Here is a 20,770-nt window from a genome sequence, read left to right as displayed (position 1 = left end):
CATGTCTCCTTAGGCTTCCCTTAGCTATGACAGTCTCTCGGAATTTTCCTTGTTTTTGACATCTTTGATGATTTTAAAGAGTCCTGCTCAGGTACGTTGTAGGATGCCCCCCTGCAGTAATTTGTCTGATGTTTTTCTTATGATTAGACTGGTGCTACGTGTTTGGGAGAGGAGATCACAGAGATGAGGTATTACTTCCATGACATCATATTAAGGGTACATACTGTCAACAGGATTTATGGCTGTCAATGTTGCCCTTGCTCATCTGGATGAAGTAATGTTGTCAGTTTTCTCCACTATAAAGTTCTTTTTCATCCCTCCACCCTCTTCCATGCTGTCCTCTTTGGAAAGAAATCTCTATGCACAGCTCACACTTAAGGAGTGAGGAGTTATCTTCTCCTTCTTTAGAACAGAGTATCTACATAAATTATTTGGAATTCTTCTGGATGGGAGCTTTGCCTCTTCTCCATTATTTATTAAGTTATTTGATCATTTATTTATATCATTATGGACTCATGAATATTAATTTTTTACTTTGGGTTGTAATCCAATACTACTTTATTTTATTGCTCAAATTGTTTCAGCTTTGGCCATTTGGAGCTCTTTCAGCTGGCTCATATAAAAGTAGTACATTTTTTTTCCATTTTATAAATGAGGAAACCAAGCTTCAGAGAATATAAAGTTTCCACCATCACTCAATGAAGAAGAGGAAAGGTGGAATTGGAATCATAAGATTCTTTTTTAAACTTATTTTTATTGTAGTTTTTCCATTGCTATTTATACACCCCCAGAATTATAAGATTCTAAAGCACACATGTGGGGTTTTTTTTTCCTATTCACCATATTGCATCAGAATGTAGTCAATCTTTGTAAATCAATAAGTAATGTATATTTCACCTGGTGGTTATTTAAGGCAATAATGGCTTTGAGACTGTCAGTCTGCTATGTACATTATAGAAAACTTCATTATTTTTTAATTTACTATGGAAAATACACCTGAATGAATTTTCACAGAGTAAATCCACTCATGCAACCAGCACCCAGATCAAGAAACATCAGCTCAGCAGAAATCTCCCTTGAGCCTCCTTCCTGTCATCTCCACCCCACAGGTTACCACTATCCTGGCTTCTAACAGCATAGATCAATCGTGCCTGATTTTTACTTTAAATAAATGAAATCTTACGTTAGTGCCTTTTGAGGCTGGATTCTTTTGATCACTCTTCTGTGCTTTCATGTGCTTTGGTTAGTGGAATTTTTTTCAAGTTCCAGCCATATATTTTACAAGAAGTCTTACAAGCAAAGTAACACTTATAAAAACATGTTAAGCAACTACATAAAATAGAGCACACTACTACATAAAAGAGTAAATTTACTTAGGATTAATGTAACACAAAGATGGAAAAACCACCCAGAGATGTAGTTAAATGTCCTCATTATGCTAAGGTGGCTTAGTTCTTCCTCCCTAACATTATCTGTAGTTTTATCTACAAAGGACTGCCTTAATAATGTCTTTGTGGGTCTTTTTCACAGGAGAGCTGGTTCCTGACTGACAGGATGTCATTCTCACTGACACACAGCCCAAAATTTATTAGGCTGGCTCTAACATACAATGGTGCAAGTCGCTACCTGTCAAATTTGACTAAAGTACTGCCCAGAAATTCAAGAGAGCTCTCATCTACAGAAGCTCTCTATTTTCTATTTCATTAACTATCACCACCTTGTGATTGTTAATCTGACCTTGTTCCTTTCAGCAGGGATGGCAAACCCTTGACCTGTAGTGACCTAGGAAGAGAATTCACTGCAGGCCTTCTCACAGTGTCCTCACCCGGCAGAGAGGGAGAGAGACAGGTCTCTAGTGTCTCTTCATTATAAGGATGGTGATCCCATCCAGAGGGCCCCACCCTCGTGACCTCATCTAACTCTAATTGTCTTCCAAAGGCCCATTTCCAAATATATCAAATACATCACATTGGGGATTAGGGCTTCGACGTGTGAACCTGGAGGGAACACAATGTAATCCATAGCACGGTCCTCACAGAGTTTACAGTACAGTGTGGCATTCAGAGAGTACATGCATGACATAAAAGGAAAATTATGAGTTATGGTAAGTTCTGCCAAGGAACTCAAATGAGTGCTCTGAGGAATAATTGAGGTGGAAGGGATGGATCTGCCTTCAGTAGTCAAATCATGAAGTAACATATGAACAAATCATCAAAAATTTAGTACAATGAAAAAGGCCCCATTAATAACTTTAATACTAATTACAAGTTGAAATGGTAACGTTTTAGACATATTAAATTAAATATATTATTCAAATTAAGTTTACCTTTTTTTCTTTTAAAAATAGGACTACTCCCTGGCTGGCGTAGCTCAGTGGATTGAGCGCGGGCTGGGAACCAAAGTGTCCTAGGTTCGATTCCCAGCCAGGGTACATGCCTGGGTTGCAGGCCATAACCCCCAGCAACTGCACATTAATGTTTCTCTCCCTCTCTCTCCCTCTCTCTCTCCCTCCCTCTCTCTCTCTCTCTCCCCCCCACTCTTTGTCTCTATCTCCCTCCCTTCCCTCCCTAAAAATAAATAAATAAACTCTTAAAAAAAAATAGGACTACTAGAAAAATTTGAATTACTTATGTGGCTCACATTATACATTGGACAGCGCTGCTCTTTACAAGCCCCTCCCACTACGGACACGAAAGGGGAAGGAGAAAGAGTAGCGTCCCAAAGAGATGCAGGGTGGGGGAGGGGAAGAAAGCAACTTGCCTGGAGTTGGGAAGTCAAGTTGGCAGAAATGACTAAATGACATTTTAAGAATGGGGCAGTCTGGAGGAGGTGGCGTGGAAAAAAAAAAAGAACGTGGCAGTCTGCTGATGGCTACATGTTTCTTTTTGGAGTGATCGGAATTTGGAGTTGGACAGTCATCAGGGTTGAATAACCTTGTGAATATACTAGAAACCCCTGAATTGTATACTTTAAAGGGTGAATTCCATGGTATGAGAAGTACAGCGCAGTGAAAATTAATATACAAAAGCGAATAGGGCAGTCTAAAGTCTGCAGTGCCTGCTAACATAGAAGGTCCCCATATACTTTCTGGAAAGCTTACTGCTTTCAGCTGACCTGAATGCATGGTTTGTGAGAAGGAGGTTGAGGGTGAGTAATTAACAAAAAGGAGCTCTTACATGTTTTCACTGAAAGCAGGTAGACAATAAGGATTCACCTTCACTAGAAATCACTAGCCAAGGTTACCTGGAGAAAGATGAGCTTGGGAATTTGCAAACTTGTTGTGGAAGGTGGGGATGGACCTCTCACAGGGCATATCGTGGGGACTGAAGCAGATGATATCTTGACCTAATGGGGCAGGGTGACTCTCTCTGATATCTGAATCATTTTGATTATTAGAAACAACCGATTAATTAAATCAAAATGGAGATTTCTATGTATGGTTACCTGGTCTAGGTCAGAACCACCCTTGCCTATACAAAGGAGACAGATACCCTGCCCATCAGGCATTCTCCAGGTCTAGCCTAGTGTCGGCTCTCCAGTAGAAACCTAGATGAGGCATCATCTCCAGGGGCAACAGCACACAAGGTCCTTTTCTCTGTGCACAGTCTCAGAGTTGACTTAGAACATCTGTAGAAACCAGCCCCAAACAAATTGTCCCACTCATTAGCTCACTCAGCGTCTCTCCACCTCGTACTGGGCTGGGTGCTGAGGGTAGAACACTCTTTGTTAGAACTATTGTGGAGTCATGAAGCTCCCCTTTTCTGGTGAAGGCAGAAGAAGGGAACATTCTTGCCCACAGTTGATTCCCTAGGGCTATGGGACATTTGGGCAATATCATCATCAAATTTATTTGCCAAGCCCAGAGAGGAAGGAGGAAACAAAGGTAGGAGGACCCTGGCCTCACTTCCCTGTTTTCTGCAAGAAGTCTCAAGTCCCACCCGAATGTGGGCCCACCACAGTGGAGCTGGAGGTGGGGGAGAGAACAGCCTCCCCAGTCCCAACACCCACCAAGGGGGGACCTGGGATTGGTCATTTTTCCCCAGGGAATGCATGCTCAAAAAGGTGACACTTAAATGAGTAGTGTATCTACTGGGAGGTGATGTTGCCACCACAGGACATATGGCAATGTCTGGACATTTGGGGGTTATCACGCTGAGGGGGGAGAGGTGCTATCAGCATCTAGTGAGTAGAGGCTATGTTTGCTGCTAAACACCCTACAATACACAGAACAGCCCCAACAACAAAGAATTTTCTGCTCTAAAATGTTAGTGGTGCCGAGACTGAGCAACCCGGATTTAGACTGAGATATGAAGGTGAAGCAGAAACCAGGCCTGTAAAGGCACTCCAATCCCCTTCGAGCATTCCAAGTAAAAGGAACAGCATGCGTTAGGGCCATAATGCCAGGAAAAGGTGTGAGGTAAGAGGGATTAGATCTTGCAGGCCCTCTAGTCTTGGGCAAAACCTCCGATTTTTATTCTCTACAGAGGAAAGCCTTTGAAGGGTTTCAAACCAGAAAGGGGCACCCTGGCTACCCTACAGAGAATGGGCTGGAGTGTCAAGAGTGAAGTCCCAGAGGCTGGGAGCAGCCCAGGAAGAAAGAGGGGCGGGTTTGACTAGAGGAGAGGTGATGAAGAAGGAGGGCAGTGGGTTGTATCAAGACGTATTCTGAAAGTAGCAGTTACTGACAGCAGGGGAGAGGGGGCAACAGGGATCTAGGCAGCTCTTGGGATTCCGGTCTCCACAGGGTGGCTCACCAAGATGGGGAAGATGGTGGCAGGGCTAGGTAGGAAGGGGGCCCAGATCAAGAGCTTAGATTCAGACATGTAAAGTCTGAAACAGCCAGTGGAACTGGGTATATAGGTATAGGAGAGAAGAATTGCTTAAGCAAGGCACTGAGCTGTGGTTCATTCTCAATATAGGACTAACACTAGCTTCACACAGGAAGGGAGCTCTCTAAAGAAACACCAACACACAAGTCGTATGCCCTAGATCAGGTAAACCCAAGCTCTAGGAGTGGGTGCCTAAGCATCAGTGTGCTTCAGAAGGCTCTCAGGTGATTTTAATGCAGTGGTGATTGACATCCACCAGACTCAAGATGCTGCCCCAAGGTAGAGACTTCTGTGTTCCTGGCAACCCACAGTGGGCTGAGAAGCCTCACCTTTGTGCATTACCAAAGGGACTCTCTGGTTCCTGTCTATTTAACATTCTGTCTCTGGTTTTTCAGTGGTTGGCTGAATTCTACCTGTCAAAACAATGATCTGCTCCTAGTCTTGGGTGTTCTTGTGTTACCTGCAGTTCCAGACCTTTTGTTCTGAGACTCTCTTGTTTACGGTAATATCAGTCTCCTGGTGAAGCCCTGGGGCCTCTCTGTCTCTTTCATCCCTTTGAGGATAGAATATTTGCAATCTTCTTTGTGAACTTTTTTCCCAAAGAACTCCCAGTACCCTCTGTCACTGTGTACTCAAAGCAGAAGAAAAATGCATTCAAACCTGTCTATGCTTTAAGATCCAGTTCAATTCCCATTTCTTTTTTGTTATTATTATTGGGCACTCATTGTGTGACTTACTTTGTAAGTGACACTTGGGGATACCATGATCAATGAGAATGATATGGTCCCTGAGCAAGGGAGCTCAAACTTTAGGACAGGGTGACAACCACTGCAGTACTGACATTGAGATGAGGTCATTCTTTGTAGTGGGGGCTGCCCTGTACATTATAGGATGTTTAGCAGCATCCCTGGCTTCTATGCATCAAATTCCAGTAACACATTTCTGTGCCCCCCAATTATGACAACCAAAAAATATTTTCAGACATTGCTAAAATGTCCCCTGGGAAGCAAAATTGCTCCCGGTCAAGAACCACTGCTATAGGAGGAAGAAGACATTAAACAAATACTTATAAAGGATGACAAAGGTGATGAAAGGGGTATAAAAAGAGAAACCTAATTTAACTTGGCAGGCACAAAGAAATAGAGCTCATAATGGAGATGACCTGTTCCAGCCCAGAAAATAGCTGGTATTATTTCCATCATCATGCTTTCTCTGATTCCCGCAGTGTCTTTTGTCTTCTTCAATTTCTTGCAGCAGCATTCACCAATTGTGTACTCTGCAGCCAGGCACAGTGCTAAGCATTTGGCTTGCTTTATTTCACTTTATTCTCATAACTACCCTACAACCATAACTGGCACCCCAAACCATCAGAGATTTGCTATATAAGTGAATTGCCTTTTAACCAATAGCTTTGCATAATAGGCTATAAAATAACTAGAATGAAAGCTGAGATACCCATAGCTTCCACTTTTCTTTATCCCTTGGATGATAGCCTCCTACTTTATCAATTACCACAATACTTTTAGCACTGCCAACATCTTCTGATTTAATTTCACCTTAGTAGTTCCAGTCTGGTTTGTATTGCTCATACGAAGATGGCACACAATGTTAAATCTGGGTGCACATCTCAAAGGAATGTCAAGAAACTAAAAATGGTCCAAAAGACACTGAGAAAAAATTATGAAAGTTCAAGAAACTAGGCCATGGGAGGGATGAGAGAATATAGTTTGAGGCAGATTTGGTTATAACATTATGCAGCCTTCACATTTTTCAAGAGCTATCATGCAAAAGAGCACTTTCTTTAGGGTGTGTGACTTCCAGGGCAGAATTAATGCATTGATGATGATCCAGGGAAGTACATTTTGGCCAATATATGGAAGATATTTACAACTATTAACACCGTACAAAAGTGGAATGATTTCTTTGAAGGGGTAGTGAGCTTTCCATCATTGGGGTTATTAAAAAAACCCCACTAGATAAAAATGATAATCCTGAAAAGGGTACTCAGGCATTGGGAGGCAGTTGATGGAAAAAAAAAGTTCAGTATGACTATGTAAGCCCCAAAGTGGCAGAATGAGATGTTCTTGCCCCCTCACCATCCCCCCCAAATATCACAGCTGACCCATAACATGTGGAGTGGACCAGGGGAGACCCCTTGCATGTCTCCTGCCTAGGGAACAGGATGCAGTGAAACCCCAACCCCTACACCATTGTCCCTACAGCAAAGTTCCCCTAAAATGACTTGAACACACGCTTCCTATAACTTATTCTAGAAGCTTCTCTGAAATCTTAAGTAGAAAAAAGTGCCCACGTTGGGTGGGAGAATTCTGAGGGAGTAACTCCCTCCATATTCCAAGGCCCATTACAACCATGCTCAGTGTCCTTCTCTTTCCAGAGTTGGATGGTGGGTGGGAGGTGGGGGGGGGGGCACTCTCTTAGCAACCTCATCTTTTGGCTTCTGGCCACCACCCTCACGCATCTCTTGTGGCTGTGAATGAAAGTTACCATCTACAAATGTCCCTTTATGTGTGTTACCACATTCCATCCTGGCAACAATCCCAATGAGATCAATATTATGATTATCTCCCTGCTACAGAGAAGGAAACTGAGGTTCGGACAGGTTAATTAACTTGGTCAGGTTTATAACTAGGCCAGAAAGCTAGTAAGCAGCAAGGCAGGCAGCCAGATCAGTCATTGTCTTAACTGTGTGATCTTAACCCCTCACCCTCCTCCCACCCTGGAGGACAGTAGACAGACTTGCACTTAGATGCACATATGTTTCCAGAGAGGAACATAGTTTTGTTTCTAATCCCCTTGCTGATGTCCAGGTTCGGTCTGACTCTGAAGGCCATGAGACCTCAGTAGACAGGAATCTTTACACAATAGCGTTCGATGAAACCCAGATCCCTTTCCACTGTTTCAGTTGACCTAGCAGAGCCGTTGACCCATGAAAATGGAATGTGGGTTCTATTCAACCAAAGACCACATTGGGCACTTATCTCAAATCAAAACTTATTGGGGCCAGTCCTGGACCTTGAGTCCTCTGTGCACCAAGGACATTGAATACAATGTTCCCCATGGCTTCTATTCTTGAGTTTTAGAATTGTTTTTCAGTGGACCTATATCTTTTCAATACTCTGTTTGTGGCATGAAGTCCATGGGAGTTAGCAATTCTGAGCAGAGAAGAAGGATCTCGTGAAGTGAGCCAGTGGGCAAGGGGGAATCAGGGAGCACCAGAGTGCTGCATGTAGTGAACCCTAAGTTAAAGAGCAGATGCTGCTGTGCACTGACCTGGATGGGATGGATGCCCCAGGGGTCCCTGGGTCATCCAAGCCAGACGTGCTCCCCTACTCCACTCCATGTCTGCACTAGCCTTCCTCATGCTCCCTGCTTAGCTTGCCTCCAATTGTCTTCTTTGGCACCTGGATTTACTCTCCTTCTCAATCATCTGTTTGTCTCTCTTTGGTTCAGTACAACTACCTGTTAACCAGATGTCCATGGCCTTGCCTCAGAACCACTGCCTGTGCCATGTCCTAGCACATGCACATATATTGACACCCTATGATCTAATCTAATCCCCAACTCTGAGGGCCCAACATTGAACCCTGAAATTGGGAAGGGAAGGGATGGGGTGAAGGATCAGCATCTGGGAAAGGTTCATCTTTAGGAGCATAAATAGGGGATTTCAAAATCCATGGGGTTCAGCTACTGATATAAACCAGTGGACATGGAAGCTTTGGTCATGAGGGTGTAGACAGGATAATCTTTTATCATTTTTTGAGATTAGAAATTGTTCATACCACGGACCCTTCTGAAAACCTTAGGTTTTACCTCCTTGGCAGGTCTTGTTCTGTCTCAAAGGTAGTAATATTTTTTTTTAGTACAGTACCTGGATAGCACACAACTTTTGAATAGCTAAGAGGTATCCAGAACTTTCCTGGGAACGTGGGGAGTATAAAGGAAGTATATAATATGACCTCTATTGTCAAGGACCTTTGTACACAAGAAATTTGGACTTTATATGGATGAGGAGCTGTGGTAGGAGTTTATACACAGGGGAGTGTGGATTGGTTAGCTTTATATTTTGGAAACGCATTGATCTGGCTACAGTGTGAGGATGAAGAAATGAAAGGCAGGGATAACAATCAAGACACTATTACAATAGTCCAAATGGAAAACAAGGAAGCTTCGATCAAAGGGAGTGGCTCCAGGAATAAAGAGGAAAGAGATTCAAGAGGTGAGGAAAGGTCACTGAGTTATGAATAAGTGATTGGTTGGATGAGGCAATGAAAGAGAAGAAAGAGTCAAGAAGAACTCTCAGGTTTGTGGTATGGGTTAACTGAAAGGGGGGTTCAAAGATGACTGTGGCAGCTGTGACTTGGGCAGATAGGATGGATGGTGTTAGTGCCATCAAATTCTGGACTGGTGGCAGGATTTAGGGGAAAATCAGGGAGTGTTGTCTGGGCCATGTAGACCCTATAACTTCAGGAAGCAGTGGACATGTGGTCCAGAGTGCAGGAAACAAGTCTGGGCAAGGCGTTGGAGATTGATCATCACCAGAATACAGGGGGCAGGAGATGCCATACATGGAAAGAAAGATGCTACACGAGAGTGTGAGAAATGTAAGCACATCCTACAGGAGACACAGGGAGCTGGAGGGGACATAGGGGATGCTGGCATTTAGGAGGGTAGACAGTGAAGGATGAACCTACCTAGGAATAAGTCATCAATAGGAGACAGAAATAACCTGTAGAAAGTGGCCAATGTAAAGAAGTGGAAGGAGGGATGGGAAAGAGGAAGAATAGACAGAATTGGGGGAAAGGTGAGAACCAGAGAAGTTAAGAAAAGAAAAAGGAGAAACAATGATAAGTTTGTCCTACAAATGCCAAGTTTAATGTTTCAGCCTAAACTCCTGGAAATATGAGTCAGAAAGTCAAAAGAATGTCAGGGATACAAAAGCACAGGTTTGCCAGTCCTCACATAGAGGCCATGGATATCACAGGAGTGGGTGGGACTTCAATAGTAGAGAATGTGGCAAGATAAAGAGGAATAAGGACAGAGCCACAGGAGTCACATTGGGGGAGGGTAGGAAGCAACCTGAAGAATCAAGGGATAGAGAAGTGAGAAAAAAACGTGGAAGTGCAATCTCCTGGAAAACAAAGGAAGCCGAGTCAAGAAGGCAAGTGTGGTCAGCCGTGTTGGCGTGGAAGTCAAACTCTGGTGACTAGGAGGGTGCCAGTGACCCTTGGGAGAGCAGTTTCTGAAGGCTTCTGGAGGCCAGAGGATGTTCTGTGTGTGCCACATCCTGGGTAAGCAGAAGCACGCTTAGAACCACGTCATCACAAAGCCTGGTCCGGAGCAAGCCAGCAGTTAAGTCATGGCAGAACAATGGAGCCTCGCCAGCTCAGCCATGTCACTCTGCCCTTTCTCCACAGGTGATCCCAGCAAAAACAAACAAACAAACAAAAAAACAAAAACACACACACAGCAAAGATAAGTACATGAGGAAGTGGGCAGATTGGGACAATCCCATTTTGTCCAGCCAATGAGCACAAAAAGGGGAAGACATGTCACCTGCTTGGGTCATTTACTCGGGCTTATCATTCATTAACACTGTGTTGGCTCTAATGTGCTCTGACACTGCAAAACGGCACACAGTCATAAAAAAGACGTGGTCCCTGTTTGAGGAACAGCTTACAATATATAGGGCAGGGGGCCTGGGAGTGCCTTCATTCCATGAGAATTTCCCCCAACCAAAAAACTGAAACTCATAGACACAGACAGCAGTACGGCCGCTACCAGAGGGAAGGGACGTGGGGACACAGTAAGGATGATTGGACTTTGGGTGGTGGGCACACAGTGCAATATACATATGATGTATTATAGAAATGTACACTTGTAACCTACATAATCTTATTAACTAATATCACCCTAATAAATTTAATTTTTTAAAGAATAAAAATACTTGATCTAGAATTCCTGATAAAATCACCATTCAAACTTTACAGAATTACCCAAGTTAAAAATACCTTTCTATGAGTCTCTGTAGAGGGCTAAGGTAAAGCTTAAACTGAATTATAAAAGAGGTTACCATAGTCATATTAAAAAAATTCTGATTGACTGGATTTTAGGCTCATTGAAAACTGTATTGATTCTTTATTATACACCTCCAGGACCACTTCCCTCGCAACACTAATCGTCACTTTGTTGCTCGTGTTTCTCCCATCTTTTTCTCCAAACTAACCAAAGTCTGATTCTCTATCTCCACCTGCCCACAACTTTCCACCTGCACTGCCCCCTCACTGCCCTGGAAATGAAACCTAAAGTCTAACTCACCAGACAGCATATCTTAAAACATCATCACCTTTTTCAAACATCCCTATCCATGTCCACAGTACCTTCATTTTATCTCCTCTCACCTGCATCTCTGCGTCCAACCAGCTGCCAAGTTCTGTATCAGCAGTCTTATGCACATAATACAGGGTGGGGCAAAAGTAGGTTTACAGTTGTTTGTATGGACACTAATACAGTAATTAATAAATAATGATACAGGAGTCAACTGTGTTTTACATACTCACAACGGTAAGCCTCCTTTTGCCCCACTCTGTATATGTTCAACAGGTACTTGCCCTTTGAATGGACACATTATATATCCTGGACGCCTTTATAGGCTACTGGTAACCATGGCGATTACACAAATAATGATGGTGTTAAGAGCATATCTTTGGGTGGCAGAAGGGTCTGATCTAGGTTTAGTCCCATTTCTGCTACTTAGTAGCTCAGTGACTTTGGACACATTATTTCTCTATTCACAAGATGCAATTTATTAGCATTGTGAGAATCAAATATAAAATGTATGTAAATCTTTGAACACAGAGATATTATTTTTCTTAGTCTTGCAGTCCGCTGTCAATGTTCAGCTATTTTAATAATCTAGCGTTAAATCCAGAGGACACCAAAGACCAAGCCGATGCCAACAGTATGCAATTTTAGAACCTTAATTGGACTATTTAATAAGTCCCAGCAGGGGTCACTACCCACCTCGGACTCTTTGTTTGCAACATAAAATAAGGGCCTTTGCTTAAAACAAATCCCTTTTCCCCTCCCTGGTCCACCCTCCATTGCACCCAGTTTTGAAAATTCTAATTAAAAATTATCCAACATAAAAAATTTTAATGAGTGTGAGCTGTGTGTGTGGGAGCTATTTGACCAATTAGCCTGGAAGACCTTATTTTCCCTCTAGAAAGCTACTTTTTAACTCATAAAGTGGGTCCTTTTTAATCAACTTTTTCCCAGCGCCCCCACATGGGAGCTGTGCCCACCCTTGAGCTCCACCACACTTTGGGAATCCTCCTGGAGGTGCCCTCTGTGCCCCATTGCTCAGCTGTAGCCACTATGGCCAAATCTCTCCCATTGGACCTCAGTGCCCTCCAGGTGTGTGTCCTGCTCATAGCAGATACCGAATCAGAAGTTAACACTGGAGGTGGGTGAGGAAGACTGGAGGGGCCAGGTGAAAGGGCTGAAAGCAGCGAGTCAAAGTTACCTTTGCTTCTCCTACCAAGTCCAAAGGATAGGCTAAGAGGGACAATGCACAACCTCAGAGGAAGAAGAAGGAGCCCCAGTAAACGTGGGCCCAAGGCCAAGGAAATCTAGGAACTTTGATTCCATCACTTGCCAAACAACGTAACAATTGCATGGTCCTGAATGTCCTCCCCACATTGCTTCTGGACAATACACAGCATGTACTAAGGACTCAACAAATAGCTGTTGAATGAATAAATGAATGTTTCTTCTCTTCATTTCTTTGTCAGCCTTTTGTTTGTTTGTTTGTTTGCTTTTGGCCTTCCTAACCCCATTTCTCTACCTTTCCCCTCACCGCCCCAATACAGAAAATTATGTGCCCACCCCTCTTCTTCCTTCCTCCCTCTCTCCATCCTTCCCTCCCTGTCTCTCATCACCAACTCCATCTATAAAAATGTGTGTGTATGTGTGTGTGTGTATGTGTGTGTTATCATTTCTAGTTTCCAGAAGAGAAAGCAAAAGTTCAAAAGCCCCAAACTGGGTACCAAAGATCACACAGCTAGGAGGAAGAGCTATGTAGCAGATAATATCAAACTGCCCAGATCACCTTGGCCATTTGGGGGCTCTCTAAGCCACAGTGTGCTTCATACCCAGCAGCCAGTCCCTGAGACTTTGCCCAGTGGCTGCCCCAGGATGCTGGAGCTTACTTCACCAGTGAACAAGAAGTCAAAAGTGCTTGGAGTTTAAGCCTTCCCTTATTACCACCACCCAGGGGAGTGGGGGGTAAGAGCTCTTAACTAATGATTGACAGGTGTGAGGGCATAAAAACTACAGCTCCCTGGATCACAATGGGGGCAGCTGTCCTGTGTGACCCCCACTGTCTCCAGATCTGCCCCAGTGATTAAGCCAACTGACCCTCAGCAGACTTCCCTTGATGCTGCACCCCATGTGGCCTCCACCCCTTCCTGTCCATCTTCCCTACTGCAGGACCAATATTCCTTGGAAACCCTCCTAATAAATCCCGTTCACACTATAGGGGTTCAGAACAGGCTTCCCCAAAATGCCTCTTCATTTTGGCATGTGAGTTACTGTATTTTGCCATGTATAAGGCACTCCCATGTATAACACATACCCACATTTTTGGCCCAAACTTTCAATAAAAAAAGTCTTTCATTTTAACTTTTTAATTCAGAACAAACCCAATTATTATATTGAGAAACAAAATGAATTATTATATTCCAGGGTATTATTTTGCATACTGATATTGTTATTGCTTTCTAGAGTTACACTTTTGATGCATAAGCATAAATAAAAGAATTAAAAACATTTATATAGATATGCAATTCTATATAGATACAGAGTTCTACCCATGTATAATGCACATCCTTATTTTTCCCTCAAAAATCTGGGCAAAAAGTATGCATTATACATGGCAAAATACAGTACCAGTACTTTGAGCTGAAGGTAATTAAGATTCTGACCCCTGGCTGGCGTAGCTCAGTGGATTGAGCACGGGCTGGGAACTAAAATGTCTCATGTTCAATTCCCAGCCAGGGTACATTCCTGGGTTGCAGGCCATAACCCCCAGCAACCGCACATTGATGTTTCTCTCTCTCTCTCTCTCTCTCTCTCTCTCTCTCTCTCTCTCTCCCCTCCCTTCCCTCCCTAAAAATGGATGAATAAAGTCTTTAAAAACAAGAAAATTAAAAAAAAAAAAAAGATTCTGCAGGCACACAAGAAACTTTACCTCTCCCATAAAGAATCTGAATTAGGGGCCTTAACCATAAAAGTTGTCACCAAAAAATAACATTTTATGACCTATTTATAGGACAGGAAAAATACTAATTACTGAACATCTGCCCTTCTCATTGTCCCTCTGAAGCCTTCAATGCAGCCGGCCTTATCCTAAGCTCAACATGGCATATGTACTTATTTTACCTTTCTGTCCCCGAACCTCCTATGTATGTGTACATGTGTGATTAACTTTGGTTATTTTCTCTTGTAAATCTGTCTCATGTAGATTTGATTACAGCAAAAAAAAAAATTGAAAGGTAAAGGAAAGTTTCCTTCTCCCCCCACAAATTCTCATCTCAAGCGCTGCCCCTGAAGAATCCAGCCTAAGACAAAGTAAACGCAGAACTCAAGCCCAAACCTTTCGGGCCTCTAAATTTTTTCCACTATATTGTGCCTGAGATGCTGCTGCAGTCCAGTGAGCCTGCTCATCATTAATTTTACATTCATTTTAAAAATTAAATGGCCCTTGTAGCTTCACATACCTTAAAGACAAATATGTGTGCAAATTCTCTATGCTTGCTTATTTCTTCTTTGTACTATAATTTATGTTTCTGAGACAAAAGACCTTTGAATATCTTGGAAAAATGAAATAAGTTGACTCCAAGAAATAAAGTTATTTCTTTGAACTTGTCCTCATAATTGTCCTATACCGGGGTCCGTAATTAAATGGATTTTTTCCTTTTAATGTGATCCCTTTTGAAAATAATAAGCCAGTCAGAGAAAGACAAGTACCCTACGATTTCACTTATATATGGAATGTAGTGGACAAAATAAACTAACAAGCAAAACAGAAACAGACTCATAGATAGAGAACAGGTTGACAGCTGTCAGAGGGGAGAAGGGGTGGGGCACTGGGTGAAAAAGGTGAAGGCATTAAGGGAAAAAAAAACAACCTCATAGACACAGACAAGAGCATGGTGATTACCAGTGGGAAAGGGGGTCGGGGAGGTAGAAGAGGGAAAAGAGGGAATCAATGATGATGGAAGGACTTGACTTGGGGTGGTGAACACAATACAGTACACGGATGGTGTATTATGGAATTGTACTCCTGAGACCTACATAATTTTATTAACCAATGTCACCCCCAATAAGTTCAATACACTTTTTAAAATAGAAAAATATATATTTTATTATATAAGTAATATAACTACATTAGAGAAATTTTAGGGAAAACATCTGGGGGAAAAAGCATTCAAGTACCCTCATCCAACAATTTACAAACTGTTTCCTTCCAGGTTGTTGTTGTTGTTGTTTTTAATTCATGTGGCATGGTTGCAGTCTTGCTCAAACATCTGGATCTCCTGCAAGTTTTCCTTTAGCCCAGTTTCCCATGATGCAACACGGTCCTGTGTTTTTACTAGTTACCCATTGTTCTACTGGAGGGTATATTGTAATTTGTCACCATTTTTATTGTTTTTGATATTTCGCTATTTCAAGTAAGATTGTGTTGAACAACTATGCAAAGATGCCGTTTTGTTTGGCATCTATCCTTTTTACAAATTTCAGATTATTTCTTTAAAAGAGATTTCCAAATCTTAAATTATCAAATAAAAGAATCATATTTAAGTACATTGCCATCTTTTGCTAGTCGCCCCACTTACTAAAATGTTCACCAATTTATAACATAAGCCATTCTGAAACAAAGGTTATTTCAAGTTATGGTGGCTTGTTTTTAAATAAGTTCTGATCTAACTAAATGAATTCATTTTTAATTTCTCCATTTAGAACAAAGGTCTTGAAACGGTCTTCAGAATTATATTGAATCTATGGCATTCTTTTTAACAAAGGATGTGGTTCCTTTATTAATGCGAACCATTCTAATTGCTAAACATCTCACTGAGGGATTAGTCACTGGGCTTGAGCTGCCTAATTGAATCTGTCATTTTCCATACCACTGAGCACAAGTCAGGACATTGCAATGGCTGATGCAGGCTGACTTGGATGAGTATTTTGTGACCATTTCTGCTTGCCTACATCTGCAAAACAGGATGAAGAACACTGACAAGATAATCAAGCAAGACAGAATTCCTGTTTTTTCCATTACCTGAAATTTGCCTGTGTGTATCCTAAGGTTTAGTATTCTTATTTATTAGCCCTGGAAGTGCTGCCACTGAAACTGATTTCCCAGGAACGTTTGGACCTCCAGGAGATCATGTCCCATTAGTGTCTACCACAGCATTGCTGGTAACTTTTGTAACCTGCTGACGTGTTCCTTCTCCTTTCACACAAGTGGAAAAGTACAAAAAATAAATCTGACCCAGAATTATTTCCAAAGACCATGGGTACTTGTCACTACACACAGAACAGAAGGATTGATTGTTACTATAGCTTTCCACCCAGCCCACCCAGAGAGTTCTAGTGAAAAGGTAGAAAACCCAGCCAGTCCTCTGGTATCACCTGCCTGATTCCAGACACTCATGTGGATACACATCCTACGGATCAACTGAGTTTTCTACCTTTGAATTGTATGGTGGGGGGTGGCGGTTTTGTTTTTGAAAAAGCTTGCTTTCCATAGCACTTCAAAACTCAAACAAGAGTCAACTTGCATTTCATCTTAAGAGAAAGTTTCATTATTAGATTACAATAAAAGGCAAAATCAACAAGTCACCTCTGAGTCTATTTCTCTGTAAATTTGGAAAACCTCTGTTCACTTCCGTCCACACGCTGTGTCTGCCCTCACTCCCAGCAGGTTGTAGCTGTGGGCTGTGGGGTGATGACATCCCAGCAAATGATTCTGCAACGCACGTTCCTCCGTGGCATCATTTTCTGAGTTAGGATAATGCTGGGTAATCCCATTTAAAGCCCTATCCAAGCTCAAACTTCACAACCAAGCAAACCAGTTTTACAAACCACAGGAATTTAATTTGGCCTCACACTTACAGTGGAAAAAGGAACACAAAAGAAGAGGGAGAAAAAGCTGGCAGCTCAGCTAACAAGCAACTGCCGTCTGGACACACTGCCAGCTTGATCCAATTAAGAAATATTAGCCATCTAATGACAGATAAGAAGACAAAGTTTCAGATCAGGCCAGCAGCCAGGCGAACTGCAAAGTTTACAGCAGTTTACAGCAGAAGGGACCCTAGTGAGTCCCTTCAATTCAGGGATGGGCAAAAGTAGGTTTACAGTTGATTGTATGGAAAATGACATGCAAATTATTACAATAGCCTTATCAACTCAGAAGAATGTCATGATGCAACTGTAAGCTTTTTTACCAGTGGACAAAAATACTCTTGCCCACCTGTGCATTTAAAAGACACAGCTAGGCACAAAAGAGAACCTGGCTTTTTAAGCCTCCTTGCATTTCTAGGAAACGAGAGTCAAAGTCTAGAAAACAGTCAAACATAATCTTAGAACAAAATTCTGCTAAAGTCTAACAAAACCTAGGGGGCTTTCCTGGAAACATAAAATACTACAGGTTTGCTTATTAATGTTTTCCCTGGAAAATTAATAAAATCATGGCTTAGATGCACTTCACCTTCCCATCCTCCCAAGTATACCTCCTGAAGAAAGCAAACCAGAACAATGTAGTGAAAACTACTTGGGGATGTGCTTTCATTTACTCTACAACCAAGCATTTTATTTTTAAACCAAATCTGAAACAGTACCGCTGAGACAAAGCAAGTGCCAGATCCTGCCCTGGGTGAGAATCACAGTGCCCCGTTGGTCAACTTACCTGTGATTAGCACAGCCTTTTGATCCACAGGTAACAATTCTTGGCCAGATAAGTAAATATACAAGAGGAAACATGATAGGGAGAAGAGGATCAAGCCCCAGAAGAGGGACAGGCTGAGCAGGCAAGCCCCTCCCCAGAGGCCTGCCAGGCAAACCACCTTTCTCCCCACCTGTCCTGGGCTCTTCTTGAGTTGGCAGAGAACAAGTCCCCCTAGTGCTGCCGTGACAGCCAGGCAGAGCCACGCTGTCTCAGAGGGGAGAGTACTCATTCTCAGAGACTCTGCTGCACCTTTTTGCACTCACGACAAGTGGGTAAAGGCTGGCTGGAAGCAGCCTGAGTTATATGAACTGAGAGCCAAGAAGGGAGGGGGGAAAACAGCCCTGACACACTTTGAATGAGGCTGGATTAATCATACCCACACAGGCACATAGTTCCTAGTGCGGTTTGATATAAATACCAGAGCACTTCCTATGTGATTGCTCTCCCCACACCCATTGCGTGAATGACACATACATGTTCTCACCACATCAAATAAGCATTCGTTCTCTAATGACCTCTGGAGAGAGAAGTAGTTGGATAATTATTGACAAAATTTGATCTGAACAGTGAATTACAAATCCTAGCTCCTAGGAAAATATGCTTCTTTAGGAGTCTGTGTTGCATCTGTTTGTCAAATCTTTTTTTGGATTGGTGTGTGTGCATGTACGTGCATGCGTGAATGTGTGTGTGTGTGTGTGTGTGTGTGTGTGTGTGTGAGAAAGAGAGAGAGAGAGAGAGAGAGAAACCAGGCAATCAGTGAAGTTCGGAAGATAGACCCTGGAAGGAGAAGGCATCGCTGATCTTGTCCTGATCTTGTCCGTGTTCACAGGATTCCTGCCACCTCCCACCTGAGTCAGGCTGAAGGGTGGATGAAGAGAGAGTAAAAACTAGAAGAGATTCATGGCAGATGAAAAGTGCTTTGGTCTTGTCAGAGGAGAGATATGCCTGTGAGAGATAATAGCAACAATAATACAACTAATAATGCCTCACACATACCTATAGGTACTTATTTGTGCCAGGAGTAATATTTAGCTACTTAGCCATTCATTCTCTATTGAGACCCTAATCTCTGCCAAGCTCTGTTCCAGGCATTGGCACTCAACAGTCAGGATGCTCAGTCTCTTTGAATAGAATATCCTTATCACGGTAGATTCTATCATTGTAGTGATTTTACAGGTGAGACCACTGAGGCACAGAGAGGTTAAGAGACTTGCCCAAGATCACACAACACTGGAGTTAAGCAGGCTTGTTTCAGAAGTGTATGCTCTCCCCCACTCTACAGTGCTGCCTGTTCTAGGCAAAAAATAAAAGACAATCATCATGTAATATACTAGGGCTTCCTTACCTTAGCTTCATTCAAACCTTAGGAAACATTTCAAAGTGAGTATTGTTACACCCACTTTACAGAGAGGAAAACAGGGACTGGAGAGGGTAAGTAGTGGATCTGGACCCACACTCATGACTTACTGGGTCGAAAACCAGCACTCGAAGCTGTGACACCTTACTGACCACCAGAAGCAATGCTGACCATCCGAAGAGGGTACCGAACCACCTGGACTATGGCATGCCCTGTGTGTGTCAAGCACCAGAATGTCGATAAAGGCTAGGCATTGGCATATCTGGAGAGACAAGAAAAGTTCTCACTTGGAGGTCAGACTACTTGTTTTCAAACCCAATCTTAGCTCTGCTAAGACAGGGTATGTGGCAGAATACCTGCAATCAATAAAAGCCACAGAAGCTGTCAAGAAGATAGTAAAACCACACTCTACCCCTTAACCACCCCCCCCCCCAATCCCCACTGAGTTTATGGCTTAAAACTGTCGGAAACCTACTCAATCCAATATGGCAACTAATTTCACCTAATGGTAACCCCTAGCCTCATTCTACACTCACTACTGTGAGCATACAAGAGCGTGCTAAACAACACACCCTGAGTTGCCCTGATCAGAACAGGAAAAGCCCAGCCCCAGCTAAGTAACTCATTGGGTAGCTCAGTTGATTGGAACATGGTCCTGTGCACCAAAACTTTGCAGGTTTGATCCCCGGTCAGGTCACATACCTAGCTGAAGGTTTGATCTGCAGTTGGGGCAGTACCTGCCAGAGGCAACTGATCAATGTATTGATGGTTTTTTCTCTTACTCGTTCTCCCTTCTTCTCTCTTTAAAATCAATAAACATGTCCTCAGATGAGGCTTTAAAAAAAGAAAGAAACGGAAAGACCACATAAGCACACAAAATGGCTGATGAAGCTTCTCTGAGAAATCTCCTTCCCTTTCCCTGAGAAGGCCCTAAATATTCTTCCCCTTCATTGAATACCCTACCCCCACACCACCATTAAATGAACCTCAATAAAGAAAGCAAATTCCACTAAAGGTGGGAAGCTCTGTCTGTGGAGTAGCCCATTCTCTGTCTCACTGCTTCACTAATAAACTCACTTTCACTTTAAATTCTAGCTGGCTTGAATTTGAATTATTTCCTATGCAAAGCCAAGAACCCACAGTGGGTCATGGACTCTCAGGTCCCCAACCCTGAAATACCTACATCACTGCCACTTACTAACTAGGTTGCCCTGAGTGGGTGATATTACCTCCTTAGACCCACCATCCCCGTGAACCTGGAAAAGTCAGCATTTGTGCTGCCTGTCATTATGAGAACCAACAAGTAGAAACAAAGATTGAATCTTTATGGCTGCTTTATTCAGATGCTGGCTATCCAAGAAGATGGTAGGTTTTGTACCTTCAAAAACCATCTTAACATCTCATCTCAAGCCAACCTTTTTATAAGGAGAAGAAAAGGATAAAGGACTTGGAAGGGGGTTGATCAGACAAGAGTTCCAGTCCAGCTGTGATTTTCCTAGTATTTCTTTATCTGTTGATCCAACAATTCTTTTTCTGCAACAAGGATGTTCCCTTCCT

At 42.6% G+C, this 20,770-nt stretch overlaps 1 protein-coding gene across 2 annotated transcripts in view; it reads right to left on the bottom strand.

Moving 5' to 3' along the window:
- HSD17B2 (hydroxysteroid 17-beta dehydrogenase 2) overlaps window positions 1-18,212 on the bottom strand; it is a 44,669-nt gene extending 26,457 nt beyond the window's left edge. The window contains exon 1 of one of the 2 annotated variants that reach the window (XM_036012266.1): window positions 17,818-18,212. In XM_036012266.1, coding sequence (XP_035868159.1) covers window positions 17,818-18,085 — 268 coding nt within the window. In that variant the 5' untranslated portion in view covers window positions 18,086-18,212. The remainder of the gene's footprint in view (window positions 1-17,817) is intronic. The other variant, XM_028502046.2, reaches the window with a different exon arrangement.
- Between the last annotated feature and the right edge of the window lie 2,558 nt (window positions 18,213-20,770).

The sequence above is a fragment of the Phyllostomus discolor genome, chromosome 12 (assembly GCF_004126475.2).
Source record: "Phyllostomus discolor isolate MPI-MPIP mPhyDis1 chromosome 12, mPhyDis1.pri.v3, whole genome shotgun sequence".
NCBI lineage: Eukaryota > Metazoa > Chordata > Mammalia > Chiroptera > Phyllostomidae > Phyllostomus > Phyllostomus discolor.
This window is presented reverse-complemented; position numbering and strand designations above follow the sequence as displayed.